Source organism: Amblyomma mixtum, chromosome 2 (genome assembly GCF_055824585.1).
Source record: "Amblyomma mixtum isolate Tamu chromosome 2, ASM5582458v1, whole genome shotgun sequence".
NCBI lineage: Eukaryota > Metazoa > Arthropoda > Arachnida > Ixodida > Ixodidae > Amblyomma > Amblyomma mixtum.
In genome coordinates this window covers 280,181,519-280,202,234 of record NC_143013.1, presented here as the reverse complement: position 1 = coordinate 280,202,234, position 20,716 = coordinate 280,181,519, and the positions used below count along the sequence as shown (strand labels likewise).

General features: G+C 47.2%; 1 protein-coding gene across 2 annotated transcripts; it reads left to right on the top strand.

Annotated features, from left to right (window-relative positions):
- The first annotated feature begins 508 nt into the window (after window positions 1-508).
- Window positions 509-20,687, top strand: LOC149364144 (uncharacterized). Of its 2 annotated transcripts, none has more exons than XM_089574131.1 (8): window positions 509-604; window positions 11,434-11,530; window positions 12,474-12,636; window positions 15,865-16,019; window positions 16,703-16,829; window positions 18,692-18,916; window positions 19,419-19,600; window positions 20,608-20,687. In XM_089574131.1, the coding sequence occupies exons 1-8, from the start codon at window positions 568-570 to the stop codon at window positions 20,657-20,659; spliced, it is 1,038 nt and encodes a 345-aa protein (XP_089430257.1). In that variant the 5' UTR covers window positions 509-567; the 3' UTR covers window positions 20,660-20,687. The 2 variants fall into 2 exon arrangements, with proteins under 2 accessions (XP_089430257.1, XP_089430258.1); XM_089574132.1 differs by lacking the exon at window positions 509-604 and adding an exon at window positions 4,048-4,279.
- Window positions 20,688-20,716: the final 29 nt, after the last annotated feature.

The window sequence follows — 20,716 nt, the reverse complement described above, 5'->3', positions numbered from 1 at the left end:
GGAAAGCTATACAGCTTTCTCAAGAAAAAAAAAGGAAAGCTATACAGCTTTCTCAGAAACTTCGTAGTTAAAAAAAAAAGCTGTATAGCTTTCCTTTATAGCGGTATGGCTGCGCTCGGGTGAATGCCAATGAGTAATTACTCCCTTATTACGATACAAGAACATATACGCATAGAAGTGAGAGGATGTTCACTCAGCTACCAAAGCTGACTCAAACCTTAATGCTCGGCTATATTGAATCTGACACAATGTAAGATAAACTTCAGCTCAACGTTCACTTTTCGTGGCTTCCTAAAGCCAGGGCCCTGTTCGCTGAGTAAAACCTGAGCATGAACCGCTTAACACAACGCGACACACTAGTCAATAGGCAGGCACGAAACTTTTAGATGCGGGCGGAGGCACTGAGAAAGGGAATAGACGCCACCGCACGCGCGCTAAGCTGCGTCCGAGTCCCTCCATCCGTCATCTCGATAGAGCTTGAATCATCTCGAACTGCTCGAAACCTCAGCCCGCGTTTGTCGCCTCGCCAGCGTCTGCGGGAGAAGAGGACCAGGGCTGTGCGCTGAGATGACTGAGATGCGGCTGCAGGAGCACGCGCTTTCCAGTATGTTCCCATTTCTTTCTCTTCATTGCGATAGCATTACGAGGTCCGTGAAGTTCGGCGAAAACTGTCCAGTGGCGTCGAGCCTTGTCCTGCCAGATTATGTTTAGGGTGATTTCTTACTCTATACCTGTCACCTTCCAAACAACCCCTCTCCTCCTCCTCCTCCTCCTCCTCCTCCTCCTCCTCCTCCTCCTCCTCCTCCTCCTCCTCCTCCTCTCTTTTTGTAGGAGATAGGAGGGAGACACTAGACGAAGAATGATTCAGCGAAAGTGAAAATGACGAACAATTAAACGACTCCGACATCAAAAAGGCCTAAATGCAAGATAGGAAGCCTCCCGTAGAGCTACCTCTGCAAAAATGAGGCTTGCAGGAGCTATTCCTTCTCGCACTGCTTGGGAAGAGCAATCTGCGTATCACAAGCCGCGTCGAGGACTGTGTTTGAAACTGCCGTCTGCAGGGGCAGAGGAGCATCGCTCAACCACAGCGCCGATAGTGCAGTGGCTTCGCGCCGAACGAGTGATGGCGTTCCGTGGACTCCCTGGCAACGCTGCAAGACGCTGTCGCGTTCCACTCTTCCACGCGTTCTCCAAAATTTTCTTCTTGTTATTTGTGGCCGGAACATTTCTCCTCTATCACTTCGAAAAATTTAGGGAGGCACTTTGTTCACCTAAAGTGCGGTGAGGCGGAAGCCTTAAGTGCGGTGTTGCTGCTTGTATCACGGATGCATTGTTAAGATGTTGGGCTTCGCCTCTAGGAATGAAACGCGACAGCGTCTTGCAACGCTGCCAGGCAGTCCATAGAACGCTATCGCCCGTTCTGTTGTACACCTGGCTCGTCGGTAAATTGGTTTTTGAGGAAAAGAAATCTATCTGTCTCGCGTATCTGGGTGGACACCTAAACCTCGCCGTAACGGAAAGGAAGGAAGATGGGAGTGAACGAAGACACCGTATTCACTAGACGCGCCTTTGTTCATTCCGAACCATCGAGCTGGCATGGCGGAGTGGGTAGCATGCTCGTCTCACACTCTGGAGACCGGGGTTCGAATCCCGAACTCGACCAATTTCCTACTCGGTTCTATTTATTATTTATTTATTTGGCCTGACTAGAAGGGTTAATCAGGCTAATTGGGCAATTAAGCAATTAACTAAACTCAGTCCCACTTGGAACATCACTATACGATCCCTTTAATTGGTTACTAGCCAAAGTACAATTTGCCCCGTTTGAAATTCGCGCACTGTGACGTCACGACCATTTCGACCAATTGAAAAGCGTGACATTTCTGTCGACAACTCCTGCTTGCAACGACGAGGCATTAAAGGCTTCCGCCTTAAAATTTCTCTATAGTAAGAATCATCCGCCTTAAAATTTCTGTCACTTAGTAAGAATCATATAAATGTTTCATAAAACCCGAGACTGAGAAAAATAAAAAGTCCGCAGCACTACATAAAGTCTGGAAAAAAATTGCTGTGGTTTAGCTCTGGTTAAACCTGGTAGAACAGCGAGAGGTAGTACATATCCATGGCTACGCTTAGGTTTCGCTTGAAAGTAAGACACACGGTTTACGTAACGGCATTTATTGTTTATATCAATGAGGACGCTCCCGTGGTCAGTAAAGTAGTGCAATTTAAGGAAAGTAATTGTGCATAACTGGCTCCCTGGGTCAGTGGATGCCTCAATCTCGCTTATAGGGAATGATGAGTGAGAGATGTAGGCTGCAGGCATTGATGGCGTTGTACCAGAAATGCGGCGCTGAAGCCATAGGCCGTCGGCGTTCATTGGGTTCAATGGCGTTGACAACGTTTTACACTCCGATCATTTTAAGGAAAGGAAGTGCGCATAAATGGCTCCCTGGGTCAGCGGACGCCTGAATCGCGCTTATAGGTACGGAGTGTGATGAGAGAGAGATGTGGGCTGCATGCATTCTGACAGCGCCATCTTGAATTCTGACTACGGTGCTTGCTATGACGTTACTCCGCGCATGCGCACAGCTGGCGGCGCATGGTGCCACGGCTCAGCGCGCAGCCACGCTGACCTCGCGAAGCGGCTAGCGTAGTGTAGCTATCGCTACAAATAAAGGGAAACTCGTGCCCTCACAACGCTAGTCAATAGAGAGCTGGCCACTCAGCTCCAAGGATTTACAACAAGAGGACAACAAGAACGCGCGCACTTTAAGGTCTGTATAAAGTGAAAAAACAACGACTTTTAAACCAATTTTTCCCCCTTGTATAAAACGATGTGCAAAACAGGCCGCCAGCCGCTTTCTCTCTCTCCATCTATATTTTCCTCTCCACCTACTTTCGAATCGCTATATAGACCCTTTTGAAGCGAGAAGCTTCGCTACGAGGGTCGGAGCCGAGCTTCGCGTATGCCGTGAAACGAAATCGTGAGTTCTGCGCATGCGTGAAACCGAGTGACGTCACGCGCGGCGCAGGTGGCCGCAGCCGTCGCCGCCGCCGCGTCACTGCTTAAAAACTGCGTCCAGGCTGGGAATCGAACCACTCCGCCACGAATTCTCAAGGTTTGAGCATGAATAAAGGCGCATCTAGTGAATGCATGGGTTTCGTAAACGAAATAAAAGAAATAAAAAATAATAATAAGAAAAAATTAAAAACAATAAAGAAAAAGAGCAGAAATAAAAAGGAATTAAAAATTTAATGTAAACAAAAAACAATTAGGAAAAGAGAGGAAAACAAAATGGGAAAAATAAAATAAGAACAATTTAAAAATAAAAAAATAATAAGAAAGCAACAAAGCAAAAAAATAAAAACAAGACGACAAAAATAAAAAAACGCAACGAAAGAAATCAAATTAAAAAAAATGAACAAAATCAGTAAAAGACAAACAGTGCACAGGGAAACGCTTTCGCCTTGCAGCCTTTTAGAGAGCAAAAGTGCCCCTGAATTTTAACCGCACCGATTTCCGTCTCCTCCGCCTCCGTACAGGTAGTGTGTGGACGGCCGAACGCCTCCACTGTTATTGTGGTGCTCCCAGTGCATTGTACGCGAACTGCGACAGCCATGACGTCAAACCAAGCGTAACTGAAGCTTTTCGCTTGTATATCCAGGCTTAACCAGAACTAAGCCACTGCCTAATTTTTTTAATAGAGCCAGACTTTGAGCACTACATGATCCAAAGCTTTGGATGCCGCGGCCCCGAACATGCTGTTTACGGCTCCGGCTTTCGACAGCTATACTTTCGTGGCCATAAACACGTCATAGCCTTTGCGCTCTCCTGCCCTTAGATCGTGCAGCAAATTTCAGTCCCACTTTGTACCGGCGACCACCGCAACTTCACATACCTCGGTTGTGGCGGCGCCCAGCGCGCTTTTTATCAATTTAGGCTGGTCAACCGCGTCGTGCTCGCAATCATATCCGCAACGCGTCGGAAAGTGCCTCAGATACGACAACGCGAACATCCGACGCGTCATATTTCGCTACGCCGAACGCGTCGTTGACAGCTCTGGCCTCGGACAGCTTGATTTCGTTGAGTACAGCGGCCTTAACCACGCCAAAGCCATTACGCTCATGCGCGCTTGCATAGTGCAGCGGGTTCCTGTCTCGCGCGGTCAAGATCGCTATAATTAGCTGTGCGCGCCTATCGTTTGACACGTTGTTTGCAGCGAACAACTTTGCGATCTCCTCAAATCCCCACTGGACTTTCGACTCGCCCGGAGATGTAAGTACCTCAAATCTTTTTGTAGTGACAAAAGCTGCACTCAGCTATACCGAAGCTGACTGAATACTTAATCCTCAGACACTGAAGCTGATGCAGTGAATTATAATTGAGCTCAATGCTCATTTTTCATGACTTACTGAAAGCGAAGGCTCGCCAACTTCGCTGTGTGAAGCCTGAGCACGCTACACACTGCTTAATAGGCAGGCAGAAACGCGTGTGGCGGCGCTGACAAAGGCAGTAGGCACCGCAGCGGGCGCTAAGCGGCGTCTGTATCTTCACCCGTCTTCTCGATAGAGCTTGAACCATCCCGAACCCCCAGTCCGGTGTCTGCCACCTCGCCAAGGTTGCCGGGAGAGGAGGACCAGGGCCGTGCGCTGGAGTCCGCTTGCGGGACTGCGTTTTCCAGTGTGTTCCAGAAAAATAGTTTTCCCTTTTTTTTTCTGCGGGCATGCCGAAAATGCCCAGGGTTAGCCATGGCGACCATACACTAGACTTTGTTTTAATCCATTAGTTGGTTTGGTTTGGTTTATGGGGTTTAACGTCCCAAAGCGACCCAGGCTATGAGAGACGCCGTAGTGAAGGGCTCCGGAAATTTCGACCACCTGGGGTTCTTTAAAGGCCCCCTGCCCACCCGCGGCCAGCAGACACTCTCTACCTCACTTTGAGCGAGCCTCCTCTCCTTCCATTCCCTCCTCGAAATTTTTCTCTCCCGCTCCTCGTCGAGTAGGCTCGGCAAGGCAAAATCACCCCTTCCTTCTCCGGTGTAAGCCGGAGGCGTGGTGTCTGTGGAGTGCGTCACAGGGCGACGTCATGGCCCCGCCTTCAATAGAATTCTTTTCTTGGTTTTTGCATTTTCTCCGCACACTGAACGATCGAGAGGCGCGATCGGCTCGACCACCTAGACTTGTTAGCGAGCGCATCCTTTCATACATCTGTTTGTCATTCCCAGTTAACGAGCCACCTTTTCATTTTCTTTTAGGCCTCCCCACCGTTTCACGAGCGGAGGGGCGGAAGTCGGTTGTGTTCGAAACACACGGCGAAGCGCGGACCCGGCAACCGCCCGTTTGCTTTTCTCCATGCGTGTTTGTGTTCTGTGTGTTTGTGTCTTTTCTCCGCTCCAAAGCATATGTCATTCATTGGAGTCAAGGCGTACGCAAGATGCACGAAAGATAAGCGGTATGTGTGCGGAGCGGTAAAGTGGGCGAGCGAGGGAAAGGCTCGGCTGCACTACTAATTAAAACCTTGTTGTGGGGGGCTCGCGTAGAAGAAAAGAAACTGAGAAGGGAGCGCGCACGCAGAGCGTCTCGTGACGGGATCACGGCGGGGGGAGGGGGGGGGGGGGGCGAGCCAACTCCCTCAGTTTTACTGTTTTTTTACTTTTTATGGCTAGGGTTCAAGGCTGTCGCCGCACGCTCCCTCCGCAGTTTTTTTTTTTTTTGTTCCTTCATGCGGGTTTGTAGGCATGAGCCAGAACAGAAGGCGCTGCGGAAAGCGTTGTGCAGACGACGCGACGCCAAGGCTACGCCCAACCTTCTCCCGTCAGTCAGAACGATGCACCAATGGAGTGCCTTTAGCGAAAGTAGCCCCCCTTGACGTCAGCGGGGTGCAGAGTAGTGGGCCGGGCCCGTTTTTGAAGGAAGGAAAGAACGAACGGGCTTTGATTTGAATTTTCGCAGCTTTTCGGGGCGCGCATGGCTCTAGTATTTTGCAGAGGTTATCTTCGATGCCTCATCTATGCAGTGGGCTTGTTTTTCAAAAATGTCCGGACCCTGGTCAGTGGCCCTTTAAGCCTCTAGAATTTCTCCTCCAAAGAAATTCCAGTTAGTAACCGATACAATGTATTCGTTGTATGATAAAACTGCCACGAAGACCATAGCCATAACTTGTACACGTCTTAGTTGGCGGTCATGCACCGGTATTAAAATAAATTTTGACAGCCACTCTCGTAGTTTTCAGTTGACATGACCGATTTATTTGCCGGTGGCGGCGCTTCTCCAACGTGTAACCTCCCACGCGGCCATCGTTCTTCTAAACTCTATGACTTAATACCTAACGAACTTGCGGGCATGGTTTTTTCACTGGGCTGTAAGTGGCATGCCATATGAGCGCACGCTTCCATTTCAATAAATAACACGGGTTGCAAGCGTACGAAGACGTCCTAATATGCGATTAACCGAGTTCAACAATGAGCGGTGAAAGTTGTCGCGCAGATAGAATACAGAGCGGAATTTTAATGCTAAGAATATAAGCACGGTACTACACTGTGTGCTTCTCTAATGCGCCCCATTTGTGTGCGTGCTGCGCTGGGAACGGAGCAGGCGGAACAAGGGAACGGAGCACGATCTGCATCTAGATTAGAATTCGATGCGTTCCAACGAGCCGAATGTGTGAAACGTGCAGGTAAAGCATGCGAAATCTTTCTGCGTTATGATTCGAAATGGTGACGTAATCGCCGACTGAAGGAGTATCTACGTACTGGTGAACAGCGCAAAAAAAAGGCGAGACAACGACAAGACAAGCGCTGACTATCAACTGGGTTTATTGAAGGACGGAAGGGTATATATACGAAAACATAACACAAAGAAGTAAGATGATAGTGTAAAAGGGCCGTGAAAATCAAAACCTATGTCACATGTGAAGTGATGTATGCTAATTCCTTGTTGCTAAGTGCCACGGAAGGACTGCTGATGCATTCGTCACCTTGCCTGTGGATGTGATGCGCTTCCATTATTTCGCGCGTGAGCTTATCTTTATGGCGGAACAGAACTTCGGTTTTCTTGTACTCAGGTGCGCACTTGCACTTTTTGCAGCGGAACTTTGTGCGCGGAAGCCCGCCATCTTGTTCCGATTTCCTTTCTTGCTCCCTTTCATGTTGGCATTTGCACTTTTCACAATGAGCGGCAACGTGGCTAAGTTCTGTTCCGCCATAAAGATAAGCTCACGCGCGAAATAATGGAAGCGCATCACATCCACAGGCAAGGTGACGAATGCATCAGCAGTCCTTCCGTGGCACTTAGCAACGAGGAATTAGCATACATCACTTCACATGTGACATAGGTTTTGATTTTCGCGGCCCTTTTACACTATCATCTTACTTCTTTGTGTTATGTTTTCGTATATATACCCTTCCGTCCTTCAATAAACCCAATTGATAGTCAGCGCTTGTCTTGTCGTTGTCCCGCCTTTTTTTCGCTGTTCACCAGTATGAATGCATACCAACTCGCCCAGATCTCAGCCCTACTAAATGTGAGTATCTACGTTCAGGCTTCTCTGCAGTGCACAACGACAGGCAGGGGCCGAAGTGATGACGTCACGTACGGCGGCGCTAAGTTTCCAGCGAAGAAGCGATTGTTTCAAGGAAGGAAACGAATGGCGTCGAAGGGGAAGCTCACGAACGATTGTTTGGAGGCATCGGAAGATACACGGCAGCACGTAGACGAAGCCAGTGGACATCTGAAATTTTGGCAGCTATGACGTCACCGCGAGTTTCCCCGCACTTCTCTAACAACGCCCTGATGAGAAGCCTGAACATCATCACGGTTTTAATCGGTGATTACGTCGCCATTTTAAATGTGGACGCAAAACTACTTCGCGCGCATTAGCAAGAAGCTTCAGAGATTCGAATTCTCGAAAAATCTCGAATTCTCAAAAAACCATTTTACCTTCCCCTTAAATAAATCACTGTTTAGTTTTCTCTGATCACCGTCCCGTCTATGTTTCCGCGACCGCGTCGCGTTGTTCGCTTGCCTGCTGCAGTCGGCCCAAAGCTACCCATTGGTCCGCTAGCGCAAAAGAGGCAACGCAACATGAGATGGAGACGTTAGGCGATATGTACGCCCATTTTGTATTTATTGCACCTGAATTCACTGTCTCTTTGTCAGGGGGGGAAATCCGACTGTGCGGCCTGCCCGTGGCCCCCCCTGCCACCGGATACGGGCTGGTGTAGTTTCGGCTACTAAGCTTTGTTCCGGTGCAACGCACAGCGGTGGGTGGATCCGCCGGAATCCACTCTTGGGGTTGCGAATCCCCAGGAAAGGTGCAGCAGACTTTCCGCGACATTGTGAGCATGTCGCGCCCACGATGCCCTATGCCTGTGTGGGAGGGCAGGTCCGAGAAGGGAGACGGACTGGGCACGTGGAATCCGGCTTAAAAGCAGAACTGGTGACTAGAACGGCTGTTTGCTTTTGGCGTGGTCGACGCGGTAGACGCGGTCGGGACTTTGTCGTTTTGCCGTTGGTGCTGGCGCCGCGGTAGACGCGGTCCCGACTTAGCTGTTTTGCCGATCGACGAGATCGCCCGGGCAGACGCGGTCGTTCCAAAATTCGCAAAATTGAAAGTCACGGTTCCCTCTCGGTACGAGGGCGTACCACCCGGCCGCGGACGCGTTGGTTTCCGATCACGAAGAGCTCGGTGCCTCGCGGGGGCATGCGGCTGGGCGATCCAAGCTTGGGTTTTGGGGAAGTCGCCCTTGGCCTGAAAGCACGAAAAGAGATGGAGTAAGTAGCAGCAAACTCCAAGGCCAGTAAGCTCCGAAACGCGGGAAAGCCCGGCGGCTGTCTGAGTAACGGTTAGTAGACCTGGCAAAATCGCAGGGAGCATCAAGCCCCTAAATACCTCGACGGGCTCAGTAAAGCCTGCTTCGCATTGGGTTGATGGGACCCGTGCAGATATACCTTGTGGTAGCACGTGATGTCGCTGCGGACATCAATCGAGACCTCAACCATGAAAGAGTGGTAGTATGGCTTGAGGCTTCACATACTATGCCAGGGCGATCGCTACGGTTCCCGATCGCCGCGAAAACCGTGAAAGGATGGCTGCAGCGTGTGCGAGTACTGCAGGAGTAAGAGCCGAAGTACCGAACGAGTGCTGCGAAATATCCGTCTCTTAGTACTGTGGGAGGGTCGGGGTGGCGGAACCTGGCTTGGGGGAGGGGATCCTAGTCGAGCCCCTGTTAGGATTTTCCCTGTCTCGGACGGTCGGAGATCGCCGGCAAAACGTTCTCTGTGGTGTGGGAGTACGTCCAACGCCGAGGGCCCACAATTGGTGCACTGAGTGCTCGCCCTTCAAGGAGGCCTGAAAAGGAACTCAGGATCAAATCAAGCCAAATCTGGTCAAAATACCTGCTGTCCCCAATCCCACCTAATTCCCACAACCCAAACCAAATTCCAATTTCCCATTTCCAAACGCCCATGCCATCCCTCTACGTCCCAGGGGAGATCAGGGGAGTCTCCCCGGGCCCGCTTCCTCGGCGGTGGGTCGCTGAAGTAGATTTCCCTATTGATTTCTTTCCACCTTCGGGTGGCAAAATCACAATTGCCCTCGGGCCAAATCTTTTATTTTGCTATTGGGCTTATACCCGCGATACATTAGTGGTGCGGGAGAGGCAAATTTTTCTTATTCATTTTTGTCGCCTCAACTACCATTTGTCTCTTTGTCATAGCACAACAATATATCGTACGCATGAGTAATGCAGTCGTTACCACAATATATGCAGGGACAATATATTAGGCGGGCTTGGCCAGGGAAATTACCGCGGAGCAGCCGCGCCATTTGACGTCACCGCATTGGCATGGTGTTTGCATTGTACCGAAATGATTAAGAGAGAGCGCAGTGAAGTCAAAACGATACAGATCTGTTCGAACTGATATAGTGGATGTCACAATGGTGCGTTATCACAGCTCGCTCGACTGTAGGCACATGTCCAAAACAACGCGCATTCCACTCGGGCTACGCGGACGATTTAGCATGGTTAGGCCAAATCCCAATCAGTTGTAGGAGTTCGATTTTCACTTTGGTTCCGGTTCGGGGCTCAGTTTTTAAGTTCAAGCAGGCTTCAGACAAATGATCGGCGAAATCGGACTTGAGTTCCGCCTTAAGGGCACGACGCGGTAGCCTTAATGGGTTATTGGTCATATATGCGGAATTTTTCATTCTCTACTTTACTTTCATAGACAGCTTTTAGTCCTCATACTACTCCTGGCGCAGGGCTGCAGAGGTTAAGCTATGCGCCACTGCTGTGCGATGGCAGCTGCTGCCGTGGGTGGGGCTTGTGCTGCTCAGGTTTCCCTTCAAGATAGAGGAAGTCTCGCAAAAGGTGCCCTCATATTCTGGGCTCAGCTGTGGTCGGAAAAAATCAGTGAAAATGCCTCTTACGTACAAGGGCTGATCCCCGTCAAAATTTTAAAAAAAGGTAAAACAGTCCTGCCTACGGTAGAAAAAACGAGCAGTAAAAGTTTACAGGTGGCGGGTGTGCGAGAATAAAGCTTTGGCACTGTCACAACATTTCCTTTCTTTTTTTTCTTGTAGTGATGGCGGTTGTTGTTTTTTCTTACTTCTCGTAGGCAGGTTCCGTCTCCTTGTTTCTTCGATTAAACGTAGATCGGGCCGGATGAAATAGAGCAAACTGATTGACTGAAAGATGACGTTGACTGAAAGATGCGCACTTTTTTTTTTCTTCTCCTGTCCGTTCTCCCTGTGTTCTGCGTGTTTTTCTGTGCGCCGTTTTTAGATGCTTCTGTAAGAAACAGCTCGTTTCGAAGGGACATCCCTGCCATCACCATTTCGCATGCGTGATGCCATTTTTAGATTACAATTACCAAGCTATGTGCGCGTCAAAGGCCAGAACACATTTTCTTCGTCGGCAACTTCGGGCCTCTACAGTTAAAAACAGAAGCAGAAACCGATTAATCAGCTATGCCTTTGGCAATGAAAGCAACACAGCATCAGGCTCGACGAGTGTGTCTCGTCAAACGCAGCAGCGGGGTTTGAGTATTTGCCTCGTATGAGGGGGTTGCGGGGTTCGACTCCCAGTGTCGCCGGGCACCAACGGGTGATACAATGGTGCTCTTTGGCCGAAACTCATCTTACGCCCTAAAAAAAAAAAATATCTTCCTCATCACCAGTGTGCCTTGTAATTGGCGATTTTAGCACAACGTACGATGACGTATGCAGTTAGGATTTGGTAAACGAGATGACAGGTGATATTGATACGGAGTTCCTAATAATCCCATTCTCTTCAAGTTAGAAGTCTAGATGTGGTGATGTCTAAGAAATGGATTTTTGGAAGATGCGTACGTTGCAGCCTGAGTTGTGTAAGCGTTGTGGTAGGAGAGAGACATTGTTAATGACACCGCTGCAATCTGCTTCCTTTCCAGAATTCGAGGCGGTTGTCAGAAAAATGGCTGCGGGCGAACAAAACTTGGAAGAAGAAGACAACGATGGAAATAGAGCAATCCATCGTGCAGTTCTCGGGTGAGTAGCTTTAGGTGCACAAGGTACAAGAAAAGAACTGTGCAAGTTGCATGGGTACTTTATTGCAAGGCGACGTAAAATAAAGAGAGCGAAAAGAAAAACTGCAATAGCAAGACTGACCGCATAATTAAGTGGGAGTGTTTTCCTAGTGTTTTTTAGTTTTTCACCCCTTGCTGCGTCACGCTCTTTCCTGTTAGTGCAGCCCACTGCTAACGCTACGACACAATTGCTTTCCGTTATCGCTGCCGTTTCGCCTCACTAATCAGTAAGTGTTTCGGTAATGTAGTACGGTCCACTAACTCACACAATGCTATACACAGAGCGCACAAAAATCCGCAATTAACCACCGAGGAACGCTTCTCTGATCCTTTTCTAGGCCGCTCGCTCGCGTTTCTCGGCCCGCCAGGGACATTAGCCCTCGTCACTTGCGCTCTCGTTCTATTCATAAGATAACATTCGAAGCCTCATCGGTGGAAAAAAAAAATGGGTCGTCGGCCATAAAATTTGCTCTTCGGTCGGAAAGAAGTGACGTAACCAGGCAGGGTAATTCTCATTGGCTGGGAGGGGGAAGTGACGTCAATTCCGGTAAAGGCATCAACAGCTACTTTAAAGCTATCGCATTGGCAACGCATTATGCAATAAGGTGTGAATTTTACTCTCCGTAAAGATGCTCTCACGTGTTAACGATGCGTATTATGTTGCTTCTAATTATCGTATCTGCCCGTACTCTACCTCTTCACCCGCACCGATTTACACACGCATGGGACTATGGCCGCCAGGTTTTGTTGGGAAGACTGTTATTTATAGAAACTACGTCCTGTCAAACCTGCCAGTAATTTTGTTACGTCATCTTGGAAAAATATGCAACTCTTGTAAAGAAGCTAAGAACAAAATTTTGTGCAAAAATTGTGAGTCATTGCACATATACTCTTTTTTTTTTCAGGAAAAACCATGACGAATTACATCGGTTACTAAGTCTTGGAGCGGAAATAAATGCTGTTAACAACAACAACCAGACGGCACTGATGATTGCAGTCCATGAACAACTTCTGGACTGCGTCCGTGTTCTAGTCAACCACGCTGAGAACTTGGATGTGAACATTCAGGTAAAATCTTATGACTTTTCACAGTAACAAGCTGCCAAGCCAGCTTGCTGTCTTTATTCACATTGTTAGTTTACAATTGTACCGTGATAATCGCACTCATTGCATGTTGTCACGTTCAGTTACCATGTGGTAAATATGTTGAACTTCCCGGGATGACTACAATGAACGGTGCCATTATTTCGATTTCGATGCAATGAGACTCGATATGTGACGTGCGCTTGTAGGTGTGGCTAGAGCCCTTTCTAGTCGAGCGGTTTCGGCCTTGTGCGACCCCAAAATTACCTGCGCTGCAGAGGCGACAAGAATTGAGTTTTCGAAAATCTGAGAACTGATGTGGATATCGCTTGCGGTAGCCTACAAGCCTCTCAACAAATAAGGAGCCCAACAGTAATAGTTACAAAGTTAACTACTGAGTATTAGCTTACCAGCCAGCTAGTCACCGTGTTTTAGCTCTACTCTGACGCACTGTACCACTGGCAAGCCTATACGCAAAAAGAGCAAAAAGTCAATTTTTGAAAACTGCTAGCAGTCTTGTAACTTTCACTGAAATGGCCAAGTTAACCTGGAGGACCAGATGGGCCAATTTTGAGAGCGCACAGCCTATCTAAACACATTTCAAAGAGGACATCTAGGGAGACACCGTCGCTCTACAAACCAGCACATCATAGATTTCTTTTTCCTAATGATAACACTTTCCATATGCTATAGTCTGGGCTGACTGTATAGTATAGAAAGTTATGTAAGCTATTTTCATGCAGGAGATGCTACTTATACCCTCACCTTCAAACGAATACCATGGACTCTAGTTTATATGCTCAGCCACGAAATGTATAGCATATGTGATTGAGGTGTATTGATAATAAGGAATGTTTTGATCAAACCTTTGAGAGTGCACGAAATCTATGGCAAGCACAATCGAAGGGATTTTTCTGCTAAATTCAGCATTTGAAGAACGTCATTATTGCAGAACAGTGGTGAACGTTATGCCCTGAGGTAATCAACATCGCATCTAAAAAAAAACAAAGTAGTTGAAATATATAATGTTGTTTTGCAAAAGAATTTGGTCATTATAAAAAATATAGAGCCCAGCGTTAGCATAACTCATAGTTGCGACGCTAAACTTTAACGTATGACATACCTATATAACGTTTTTGTTGATTTTTAGCACTATTATAATGTTTCAATTTTTTTGCATATAATGTTACTGCAGTTTACACAATTTTATAACATTATTCTAATACTTTGTGCGACCTCGCAGACCTGCCTTCGTGACGCCACAAAATACCTGCCTATTGATCTTTGCCCCGCATTGCCTTAACGAGAAAATGTCAAGCTTGGTTGCGCCCATTTGAGACATTTCAACAACGGGTTTTTCGCTTGCGAGAGCGACGGCTCTGACGACACTGTTGGGATGTGAATTGTTGGTTGTTTGTGATATTATGGGCTGATAGTAACCTGGCTCGGTTTTGGGTTTCCTGTTTTTTAGTGCCTTAAAATTGTTTTGTCTACTATTCTAAAAATCGATCAGTCGCAACGAAGATGAGCAGGTGCAAGAAATATCGAATGCTTAAGCAAAGCCGACCACTGACTTTTAAATATAGGCTCTCTGAGATATAAAGATGGCTTTTGCGGCATAACTGCAGTAATACCGCCGTAGGCGGAGGTCACAAAAGAGGTGTATCTTCAGCTGGTTTATTAAATTCTAATAGTCAACCTACTATTGCACGTGAGCGCTCGGCTGTTATTAGAGATTTGTAGCTCACAGTTAGTAACAGCCGTATCTTTTAGAATTTAGAAAACACGATTACCTCGGCGCGGACCAAAAAAAACTTTCATTGGCTTATTCGTTGGGCTCATTTGCCCGCCCGAAACATAGTGCTGCTATCATTTGAGCCCAACTCAAATTCTGCAGCGCCAAATTTCGGCATTGCCCTAAAGATGCCATGGGGTTGCTGCGGCAATGCCCGGCGCATTTTTAATCACTTTTTATTCATTTTTACATTCGCACCACCTGCAGTACGCGGCAAAACGTTCGCGCGTGTAGTAAACAAATCACCAAAAGAACAATCCAGGTCTGTGTTCATCCGGTTCACAGTGAAGACCGCTCTTCATTTACAAGTGCACACTGCATAAATGGGCACATATTGCTTAGACTGAATACATGCCGCATATATACAGGTGCGATCGTAAGTAAACGGATCACGTGATTCCTTTCTAAGTGCAGTCCTGCCTTCCCTGTAGGAAATAAATATTGCTTGTCCATAAGAAACGTCCTTGGGTAGACTTCCAATATGTACGTGTAGTGGGGCTCGTGTAGAGTTCGTGGAAGTCCTACCCATTGGAGGGGGCCGGGCCAAAAATCTTCTTACCTTCAGGAGACACTCATCACTAAGGATGCATTACAAGCCGCATGGTGTGGCTCAGAAGTGAATCCCTTAGGCTCTAAAATTTTCACAAAGAGGGTGCATACCATAGCTGGTAATCTCAGTAAGCCAACAAGTGCAAAATATTACAGGCCAGTAGCGTGCGCCCTTTTGCTTCTGTCCGCATCGGTACAGGAGGTTAAGTTATGAATGTTATTCACGTAAGCTTGGATGAATAGGAAGACAAAGAAGGGAATAGCCTCTGCAGACTACGGTATGTGCCATCCTTTCAAAGTCTAACAACAACAACAACTACGGGAGCTTCTGTCAGCGCTCGGTGGGAATTCTTTCCTGCCTTAGTTGCTCCCACCCCGCAGCGTGCGTACAAGAAATTTTGTTTGTTTTTGCGTGGAGCGTACGACATGAACGATGAGAAATTAAGGAAGTAGGCTTCGATTTTTTTTTTTTAAGCATGTGGGCATTGAGTATTGAAATATTCTATTTTAGGCCTCAGAGTAAAGCAACAGGACGCTTGTGCTGTACGTTCATTTACGCTCCTTCTTATCCGCATGGTCACCAGTTTGACGGAAAACGGATTATGCTTTGAATAAAACGGCATATGACAGGTTGTGTCGGATTTCTTTAGGGTCGATACAATGAACTTCCAGCGCTGCCAAACGCCAACTGCATTACTAGAAAAATACTGTTCTGCCACAGCGAGCACTTAACTACTGCCGAAACGTCTTTTTGTACTGTATCAATTGGAGCAGGGAAATGTTGCTGGCTCCGATGATTCGGATTAACAGGGTAGTTGTAACAGGGCGTTTATGTCATGTCTTTTGGTTGTGCTTTCGCATCTGAACAGGATAGATGGGGCTACACTGCCCTCCATGAAGCTGTAGAAAAAAATAGCTTGGACATCGTGGGTCTTCTATTGTGGTTTACTGCTCCCGATTTGGCCATCAGGAACAACAAGGGGTTCAACGTCCTTCATGCAGCAGTGTACAGTGGAAACAACTTGTGAGTTGGAATGAAACAGGTTTTTTACACAGCGCACCTATTTTCTGCATTCTTACCTGCATGTCATACTCAATAATTTTCTTTACTTTTTGTGCCCCGAAAATTCTCTTTTTTGTTCGAAGCACTCCTCAACTCTGAATTGCGCGGGTCACCTGTGTGGTCTTCTCGAACAGGATACTGATATGTGTGAGCCCTCTTGCCAGGTTTCTTCCGTCGATTTGTAAAAAAAAAAAAAAAACTGCATGATAATTTATTTAAGCTACAGAACGCTTATCTACCGATATTGTCAGCGTTTTTACGGCTTATACTGTACACTAGCTGGTTGGACTTTTTTGCTTATACCTTGCCAAGCACAGAGAGAATTCATCAACGTGTTGTTGGCTCTAGAGCACGAAAGACTGCAAGGTTGGTGAGGCGATTCCACCCTTTCTTGATAATAGAAAAGAGCTTATAATGAAAAAGTTCTCTTTACCCCGAGTTTTGAGGAAGCAATGCTTGTGCGACCATCACGTTCTTGTTTTCCGACATCACAGCTCATGCTTGAATGCAGGTAGTACTCTGAAAACCTTTATGAAAATGAAGAGCGTGAGACAGTGTCCAGTCCTTATGCCTATATGTCCGTCGATTCGTTGCGATAAAACTTAATTCACCATACGAGTGCGCGCTTTTTTGCCCCTGGGAAGCGGCACGGAAAACATCCTCCTGAAGAGGCCGGAGCTTGTGAACGAGAAGGACGCCGACGGTGACGCTGCCTTGCATCTAGCCGTTGTCCAGGGCCACTATCGCGTCGTGGAGACCTTAATCACTCAGGTGAGGTGGAGATAAAACATCAGTTTCTTAACCTGTCCCCAGTTTTGGCCTCCTATATAAATTAACAGCTGTTCTAAAATATATTTAGACTAAACAATTTTGTAATTTTTGCGCCCCAGTAGGAGCACTTCGCCCACGTGAATGATTTGCTTTGCCTCGCACGGGGATCAGGTACGGAGAACTTGTACGGCCCTACTACGTACAGGCGCGGCCATAAGTAAACGGAGCACGCTAGTGCGTTTGAAGTGCAATCACGCTTTCTCCATTGGTAATGAAGAAGCGTTGTTTGTCTACAAGAAAGCCCACTAACCCACTCTACCAGCATGCGCGTACCACTGCTGGAAATTTCAATTAGGTGACGCGTGAAAAATATTCGAAGACAACTGCATGCTCCGTTTACTTTTGTCAGCGCCTGTACATACCTTTGGTATTCAACAGCTTTCTTAATGGCGCCTTTGTTTTAACAAGCCGAAAACTTGTAAAACTTCTTCTAGAGCAATAGTCTTCAGTTACGTCTGTTTTTTTCTTTGTGTTGTATTGATTTCTTTTTGTTTCCTCTTAAATTTAGCAACTTTTAAAAAAATAATTGCGGCTATGAATGTTATTGACGTCGCCAACTGCCAGACACTGCCATTAAGCTTGTCTTGGCTTTGGCAGGCCCGAATTTGTACTGTGTTGTTTGAAAATAAACAATTATTATTAGTATCATTATTATTAATATATAGTGCTGCGCGCAAAGCTAGTGCCACAAGCATGCTCTGCGGAGCAGAGCCGAGAAACGGAAAATCAGATATTTCATATATATGCACCATATCGAGTATTGTTGGGCAATTGAAGGCATAACGGGATCACTATTTGTGTAGTTATATCACAGGGGAAAAGTGATGAAAGAGAGCCCCGAGGTAGGGTTCCTCGAAAGAGCGCCACAGCTATCGAAGCGATGTTTATTTTCATGCCTTCTAATACCGTGTTTTCCTGCTGCAAGTCGTTCGATTCATGCATACAAAGGTGAAGCAGTTGCAATTTTCACTCCTCACCACATCATCGTTACCATTCACTCCTCGATTTCAATAGATCAGCGAACCTTTTTTCATTTATTTAAGCATCTCCGTCATCCACCATTTCATCCTTCTATGCCCTGAGGCAATAAACATCGCTTAAAAAAAAATGGCTGAGGCTTAGCTAAGGTTAAGCCTAGTCAGATGCGAAGCATATTGATGGCTAGGCTTGGTAAAGTTCTTCGCTTTGTTCTTCAGTTGTTGTAGAACGTTGTCGCCGAGCCGCATATTGAGCACGCCGCTTAGCCAGACGTTCATCCCGCTCTTCATCGGTCTCTGTGGCACGCTGAAGCTTTCGCTTCTCGCTCAAATCAGCCCTGCTTCTAGGCGGCATCCCAACACCTGGCCGCCTCGTAAGTGCCCGGAGAGCGAGGCAAGCTCAGCTTTATACCGCTGCTGTAGCGTCACGTGGTCAGCTGCAGCGCCTCTGATGTGGAGCCTCCACCGCCGCGGCCGACCGCGCGAGCCGGCAGCCCATCTCTCCTCTGCTGTGACGTCATGTTGTCACGTGGTGTCACGTGGTCACGCTAAACGTCACGTGGTCACTTGATCATGTGGTCAATGGTATCTCCACCGCCGCGCTCGACGGGCTGTAGTGTAGCTCTAGTAATATGCTTCGCATAAAAAAAAAAAAACGGCTCGAAAAAATGCCCGAAATCACTTAAGGAGCCACGTTTTTCTTTCCCGTCGACTAGTTTTAAGCGGCTGATGTCTATTCGAAATGCATGCCTAATTCGCGGAAACTTGTTAGAAGAGGTTCATAACTCTCTTCTTCTTTTCTTTATTTCCATTCATTCTGCCTAGCGCCACTGCAGGATCAACATCCAGAACAACCATGGGCACACTGCTCTCTTGCTCGCCACTCAGAAAGGTCGATGCGATCTCGTCGAGCTTCTCGTCGGGGCGGGTGCGGACGTGAACATGCCAGATGAGCATGGCCACACGCCCATGCATGTTGCCTTGTTGAAAGAGCGGCCCATGCTATACCCATCGGTGATCGGAACCCGCTGCGCCCCTGCCATAACAGCGGTAGGTTACACTTCCGGAATGCATTTGTGGAGCTACAGTTTCGTGCGAGATTTCAGGGTAATATGTGATTGATGCACTTTCTTCAGTGTAAACGGCGTCGGTGTAGTGATAAAAACAATCGCCCGCTCGCAGTCGAATATTAACATCCAGGCATGCCTGCGGTTATGCCGTTGCACGAAAATTTTTGATCTTTGGTCATGTCGCCTGGATGGATGTTATGAATCTTGTGAGAAGGAGAATGAGCGTTTTGGAGAAAGTGTCATCTCCATTCACGTTGTAAGGGTGCATTTTAGAGAGAGCGCTCACATGCATAGTGCGATGCAGGTGACTATGAGCTTCAAAACCTTCAAATGCCTTGGCGTTTCTTCATTCGCTTCAACTATTCTTTATGAACCGCACACATTGAGTATATTATCGCGAGCCACTGTCCTAGTAGAGACTCTTCCAGCAACGCGTATAAAAGCAAACGCGTTTAGAAGATCGCATCTTATTCACTCTACAGATCGCGAACGAAATTATGAAGCTCCGTGAACCAGGACTGGACAGCCGTCTAGCGGTGGCATGCTTCTTGGCAGGCAAAGGAGGCGACCTTCACCGAAAGAACAACGCCGGCGTGACACCGGTGCAGATGGAAACGAACAGTGCCGCCTTGAAACTTCTTTTGCTCTGGAAGGACCCGGCACGGTATAGTACCGGTCGCATCAATTATATTTACTGCCGTGGGCGTATCGGTAGTGTTGCTCCGGCTCTCAACGGCCGTGTCAGAGATAGACTAATCTCTTCGAAAAAATGCCTACGATTTATCATGTAGGCACGCAAGATGCTATTATTATTTTTTTTTTTACTGTGTTAGCTCTACGAAAGACTATCTGCCATACCATCGTCGTAGCCTATCGTAACCGAAAACGCTTCAAATGGTGCCCAAAGGCAACGTCATTAACTTTGGGCATCATCACCAAAGGGTATGTGGACTGGAGATTGAACCGGCACGCGTCATGTGGTCCGAGCGCGGCCCTAAGTGGTTATGCTTTTAGAGGTGGGGCGTGGAGTGTTGTATAGCGCTTGATGGCATTTCGTCGTCTCGGGCGAGGAAGAAAAGTCAGAACCATATTTTTTTTTTCTAATTTGTTAGACTGTTATACTACTGTGCTGTGAGATCAGACCTTCCAGGACAGTGTGTTTCGTTTGCTTCCCGCTCCCAAATGCTAGTACTGAAGTTAGGAATTTGCAGTGTCTAGGAAATGCTGAGGCATGACTCCAAGTTAGTACAGAAACTTCAATAACCAGTGTAGACGATATGAAGTATTTGTCGCGCCTTATCATAGTACTAATACTGGTTTAACGGACTAAACAGCCTGATAATCGCTTTGAGGCCATTTATTTTAACTAATTAGTAATCTAGGGCCTCTTTTTTGTGTCGTGAGTTCGCAATGGGCTTGTAAAAAATGGGAAGAAAGCCTGCGAGAAGAGCTGTGAAAATCTGGGATCCTCACGAGGAAGCTCGATACGTTCTCAACGAAATAAAGATATACAGTATTATTTTATGTGACTATTTATTATGCGGTAATATAAGATAAATAGCTAAGGGAGACCAGTAGACATATTTTTGGGTTTGTGGGTTGCGGTGTGCCTTCCTCATTGAAATGTCTTTTTATGCTGGCATTTAGTTTCTTGTTTTCATCTTCTTTCAGCGTTGAGGCGATTCTCAAAGCCTCCGAGGAGAACGGAGCGGGTGACCAGTAGCACGACCGAATTGCAAGCTGGGCGATTCAGTAAATATAATTTTTTCCTAAAGCTGTG

Coding starts and splice junctions, on each gene's coding strand:
- LOC149364144 (XM_089574131.1), top strand. CDS start 568: ATGACTGAGATGCGGCTGCAGGAGCACGCGCTTTCCA. Junction 16,020..16,702: donor GTGTACAGTGGAAACAACTT/GTGAGTTGGAAT, acceptor GCCCCTGGGAAG/CGGCACGGAAAACATCCTCC. Junction 18,917..19,418: donor GCGCCCCTGCCATAACAGCG/GTAGGTTACACT, acceptor TTCACTCTACAG/ATCGCGAACGAAATTATGAA.